The sequence below is a fragment of the Charadrius vociferus genome, unplaced genomic scaffold (genome assembly GCF_000708025.1).
Source record: "Charadrius vociferus isolate BGI_N301 unplaced genomic scaffold, ASM70802v2 scaffold280, whole genome shotgun sequence".
Taxonomy (NCBI): domain Eukaryota; kingdom Metazoa; phylum Chordata; class Aves; order Charadriiformes; family Charadriidae; genus Charadrius; species Charadrius vociferus.
In genome coordinates, this window is record NW_009646340.1 from 1,446,841 (window position 1) to 1,452,374 (window position 5,534).

Below are 5,534 nucleotides of genomic sequence, written 5' to 3' on the forward strand. Positions count from 1 at the left end.
GAGCCGCACCGCGCCGGGCGGCAGTGGAAGTTCGCCGGCTCCTTCTACTTCGCCATCACGGTCATCACCACCATCGGTGAGCGTTGGCATCCCGGAGCGCCTCCTGCGCCCCTCCATCCTTGCATCCCTCCATCCCCACATCCCACACCCCTCCATCCCTGCGTCCCTCCATCCCACACCCCTCCATCCCACACCCCTCCGTTCCACATCCCTCCATCCCCACACCTCTGCACCTCCGCAACCTCCCACACCTTCACCACCTCTGGGTGCCCCAGGACAGCCTGGCGGTGACAGTTCCTGCATAGGAGAGACAGGTCTCACCCTTGCAAGGCTGGGGCATCTCTTCACGCCACCCCCCAAACTGACCCTGTGGGACCCCAGTGCCCAGCGGTGGCAGAGGCGAGGTTCTGGGGGATGCCAGGGGTATTGCTATGGCTGGGGACACAAGACGTGATGGGCACGTTGTCCCAGGGAGGTGGCAGCACCACGGAGCTGCTGCAGGCACGGTTGGGGCAGGCAGCTGCAGAAGTTGGTGGGGGTGTAGGAGGGCAGAGGTGGGAGCCGTGTCCATCCTCTGTGCAGTGGTGTAGCCAACAAGCCAGGCTGAAGAGCTGGGCAAGAACTGCTGCCTTCTTTGCCAGCTCAAAACTGGATGTTTGGCTGTGTGAGACCCGCTCGAGGGAGCCAAGCCAGCCACCAGCCACTGAACCTGCCTGCACGGGAACCTGCAGAGAGACGGGTGTTAGTGAGCTTGGAGGGGAGTGATGGAATCACGCTAACCCCCCAGGTAGACACACTTACCTGTACTAGAGCCCAATGCCTTGGTTTGCCCTCTTCCATTTTGCAAGAGAATGAAACTAAATTAAATGAGGATTGCCTTAATACTCGGTGAGATTAACCACTTGGGAGTTGAGCATTGTTTAATTAATCCACTTTTATTAATCCATGCACCCTGAGCATCCCGTGGGGGCAGACAGGCATGGGATCTCGTGCTCATGTCATTGCCCGTGCTGGGATTTCGACCAGCAGATGTGTTTTGGAGGCAGGAACCCTGAGGCCAAATCCTGCCCTTGCGCAGCCAGCAGCCACCTCCTCTGCTGCAGGACGGGGCTCAGCCTTACCGAGGGGCTCGGGATGGGCGAAATACGTCTGGTGGCTGAAAGCATCATCCCTCAGGACAAGGGCTGGTGGGATGAACTGTGCTGCATCACCCGGGGACGAGAGGTGGCAGAGGGGCAGGTACCCCGCAGGGCCTGCCCCGGGGGGCTCCGTGTGCCCCCACGCGGTGCGATGTGGGGCTGGTGCAGCTGGAGATGCACGTGGCCAGCAAGCAGCGATGGGTTCAGGGCACGGTTAATGTCAGGGCCCAGCAGGAGGGCAGGATGAATGGCTTCCATGAAAATCTCCATCATCTCGTGACAGGTTGTAGCTTCATTTACATTATTTTTCTGTTGACTGTGACAAACAATTGCTACGCTTATCACACACACCATGCAATAAATCATTTCAGCCCAGATGCCATATTTCTAAAATGCTGGCACGTCAGATCTCTTTATATGGGGCTGTGCTCCAAATCTCAGTTTTAACGTTAATGTAGCTGTGTTTACTCTTTCTAATTCTCTTTGTCATTTTGAATGCATCAGTCAAATGCTCTTTCAGGAGTCTCTCAGGGTACAACAACTGTTTTTCCACTTACTGCTCTTCTGGATCATTATATTTGCCTCCCCATTGCTGTCATTGTATTATCTTGTAGCCTAGGACCCACTAATTGCACACGGTTATTAAGCTTGGATCCGACTGGGGTTGGTTTTTTTTTTTTTTTGCTGCTCGTCTCATGTCTGCTCCGTATTCTGTGAAATGTGGCATGCAGGCATTAAGTTTATCATTTTTGATTGCGTGGGTTTATGAACAGACAGAGCAATTAGAAACTGGTCCCTTCCTGCCTGCTTCCAGTTCGGAGCACAATGCAGTAGAGGATAACGCTGTCCTCAGCCCCTGAGCCCTGTCCCATCGCAGGAGTTTCCTGGAGCGGGAGGTGCGCTCAGAGCCTGGGACAGCGTGGTTATCATCCTCTGGCCGACCCATCACTGCGTGCTAGCAGCTTCCCTAAGAGTCCTGGAAATCCACTGGCAGCAGAGACAGAGGTGAAGCCAAATTACAGCTTTGAACGAGGCTGAGAAATAAAAAGAGGGCATTTCCCCCCATGCAAAAAGTCACGTGGATACCTGGCAAAAGTAAAAATATAGATGGCTGTTTGCATCAGGCCACGCGGCAGTGCGGGAAGGAGCCGGCGCTGTTCTACAGGCGCCTTCAGAGAGGGAGTTTTCAGCCCCAGAGAGGGAGTTTTCTTCTCACAGAAACTCAAAAGAAAGGCTTGGATGCCTTCGGATGCCGTTACTCCCCTGCACTGAGTTAGTTACTCATCGGCTTCGGTCAGAGGCCACCGGTTCCTGTCGAGTTTGTATAATGAAGTGAGGTGGGCGCAGAATCACTGAAGTCCGGAAGATTGCGGTGAATACCTCATTACGACTGAGGGTATAATTGTGTGTGTCCTTGAGTCACAGCTCTGAAACTTGGAGCAAGGTGGGGAAATTAAATCTCAGAAGGCGTTGAAGGAGAACCTTGTCCTCCTTGAGCTCCTTGTCCCTGGGACAAGGGCTGACAGGGCTGCGGTGGCGGCAATACTTCCCTGCATTTAAAACAGCACAACCCCTCCTCCCCGGCGATCCAGCACTGCTTTTGGCCTGAGTCTCGGTGGCGCTGGAGTAAACCCCAAGCTGCTCTGCAGAAGTCCTCCCAGGCTGAGCTGCCCCGGTGGGGACTGACCCCATAGCACAGGGGCCCTATAGCTCCTCTCCAACAGGCGAGTGATGGCGGAGCGGAGGGTCAAAGGCACACGTGACACTGGAGGGCTCAGGGGACAGGAGGGGAGGGCGCGGGTGCCGAGGGGACGATGGCTGTGCCAGGGCGGTTGTGGACGGGACCGGCTGGCTGCGTACCTTCCCGCAGGATGACCGGGTGCTCCTGGTGTCAGTGGTCTGCGGAGCCTCCATCCTCCTTCGCTGTGGGGGTTCAGGTTACCCTGCAGACCCAGCGCTGGCACAGCACCACTGCCCCTAAATTGCTCGTGAGCTGCAGAATGCTTGCAGACCCCTACCCAGCTCTAAGGCCGCTCTTGGCCTCCTCATGCAAGCTCAGGGGTTATCAGGAGGGACCGTCTCTCTTTAGAGGCCAAAGGGGGTTCTGCCCACATGATACTACCATGTGCCACCATCCCAAAAGATGTGGCATCCCATAACCCCGTTAGGATTACCTGCAGATCTGTTACCGATTAATTTTTACTTCCCCCTTCTCCTACTGCTCCTCTTGGTCCCAGGGCAGCCTTGCTGGAAACCCCAGTGAGGGCCTGACGCCTGCCTTTTCTCTTTCCTCCACAGGCTATGGACACGCCGCCCCGGGCACGGACGCCGGCAAAGTTTTCTGTATGTTCTACGCCATTCTGGGCATCCCCCTGACGCTGGTCATGTTCCAGAGCCTGGGGGAACGCATGAACACTGTCGTGCGGCTACTGCTCAAGAAGATCAAGAAGTGTCTGGGCATGAGGACAACCAACGTCTCCATGGAGAACATGGTCCTCGTCGGCTTTCTGTCCTGCATGGGCACCCTGTGCATCGGCGCAGCAGCCTTCTCTTACTTCGAGGGCTGGACCTTCTTTCATGCCTATTACTACTGCTTCATCACCTTGACCACCATTGGCTTTGGAGACTTTGTGGCTCTGCAGAAGAACGAGGCTTTGCAAAAGAAGCCCCCGTACGTGGCTTTTAGCTTCATGTACATCCTGGTGGGCCTGACCGTCATCGGCGCCTTCCTCAACCTGGTGGTGCTGCGGTTCCTGACGATGAACTCGGAGGACGAGCGGCGGGACGCCGAAGAGCGAGCCTCGCTGAGGAGAGCCCAGAACAACATCCACCTCAAGCCGAAAGAGGACAGCCAGAGCAGCAATGCCATTTTTCTCCCCGCGGAGGACAGGACGAGCCAGATGAACCTCATCCCGCTCATGCAGGAGGATGCGGAGAGGCAGCGGCGCCAGTCAGCCAACTCGGCGGCCGCGGTCCCCTCCTTCTGCACGTGCCTGTGCTACAGACCTCAGCTGTGCGGCAGCCCGGTGCCCTCCCACCCCGAGACCCTGAGCTGCCACACCAACCCCGTGTATTACAACTCCATTTCCTACAAAATCGACGAGGTCTCCCTGAGCACGCGGGGACAGACCGGCTCTTCCCCGGGGAGCACTTTGTCATCCAACAGCCCTCGCTGCCGGCAACGCCCCCGGCCGCGGAGGAAATCCATCTAGGAGCACGTGCCGAGCTGTACTCAGTGCTCCAGTCTTACTACGATGATAAATTATGAACAGAGATGTCAGGTCCTTCTTACCGCTCTCATTTCTTCCGCTCCTCTCCCCTTCCAGCTGGCAGACAGCCCCACGCAGGGTCCAGCAGGAGCCTTTAAACCCCGTTGAGAAATAACCATTCCTTTTCGCAGGTACTGAATTACGTGGGTAGTTTTCTTTGCTTTTTCCTCCCAAGTAGGTTCAAGCATTCGGGTCTGGCAAGAAGCCCCCCCTGCCCCCCAGGTGAAGGCCATCGAGCTGTAGGTTTGCTTTCCCAACGCCCTGTTCCCCGAACGGAGGTGTTGCTGCCCTCCCACCCTGCCCAACCTCGGCCGTGGCCGTGGCCGCTGCCAGCACACGCCTCTGGTGACACGGGCTGGATTGCACTTGCTGAGAGCACACCAAACGCAAAGCCCGGGCAGGGTTGGGGTATCATTAAGTCCTCCCCCGGCACTGGGCGCAGGTAAGTGGGTGCCACGCAGCAGGTTTGCAGCCGGTGGGCAGGAGGGGACAGGCTGCGGTCCTGCCGCCCGGCACGTGGGGACAGCTTCGTGGCACTGCATCTCCCACGACCAGCCCTCTGCGTGGGAGCTCAGGCTGGTGGCTGGCTCAGTACTTTTGGAAGCTGGAGGTCCACACACTCGCCCACTTACCCACCAGCGCCGCTCACCCCGCTGCCAGCAGGTCCCCCGGGCTGAGCTCCCTGGTGGGATGCAGCGTCCCATTCTCAGGGGAAGCTGAACCCCTCCAGCCCAGCCATAGCCCTCCTCTGGGACCAGCCCAGGCTCTGCTGAGGGCACAGCCCCGGGGGACCCTCGCTGAACCGTACAGAGCCACCTGGAAAGGGTTTGGCCCTGATGAGGTCATTAGCTAAAATCACCCTTTCCTTCACCGCCTTTCCCCCAGCTGGCAGCCCCGCAAGCGCGCCTGCTCCTCGCCTCCTCCGCTCCCCCCGAGCCCGTGGGTTTGCGCTGTTGGGGTTATGAGAGATGGGGTGAGCCCATCTCGGGGTGCGGGATGTGGTACCCGCACAGCCCCAGCTGGGAGGCTGTTTCCAGCTGGTGCCCCCCGACGTGGCCCACATCCATCCTGCTTCATCTGCAGGAAACAGGGCTGGGCTCTGACAGCTGCAGCAGCGGCCTGGCAG

At 58.0% G+C, this 5,534-nt stretch overlaps 1 protein-coding gene across 1 annotated transcript in view; it reads left to right on the forward strand.

Annotated features, from left to right (window-relative positions):
• LOC104291281 (potassium channel subfamily K member 9-like) overlaps positions 1-4,351 on the forward strand; it is an 18,539-nt gene extending 14,188 nt beyond the window's left edge. Inside the window, exons 4-5 of the mRNA XM_009890530.1 lie at positions 4-76; positions 3,438-4,351. Coding sequence (XP_009888832.1) covers positions 4-76; positions 3,438-4,351 — 987 coding nt within the window. The remainder of the gene's footprint in view (positions 1-3; positions 77-3,437) is intronic.
• Positions 4,352-5,534: the final 1,183 nt, after the last annotated feature.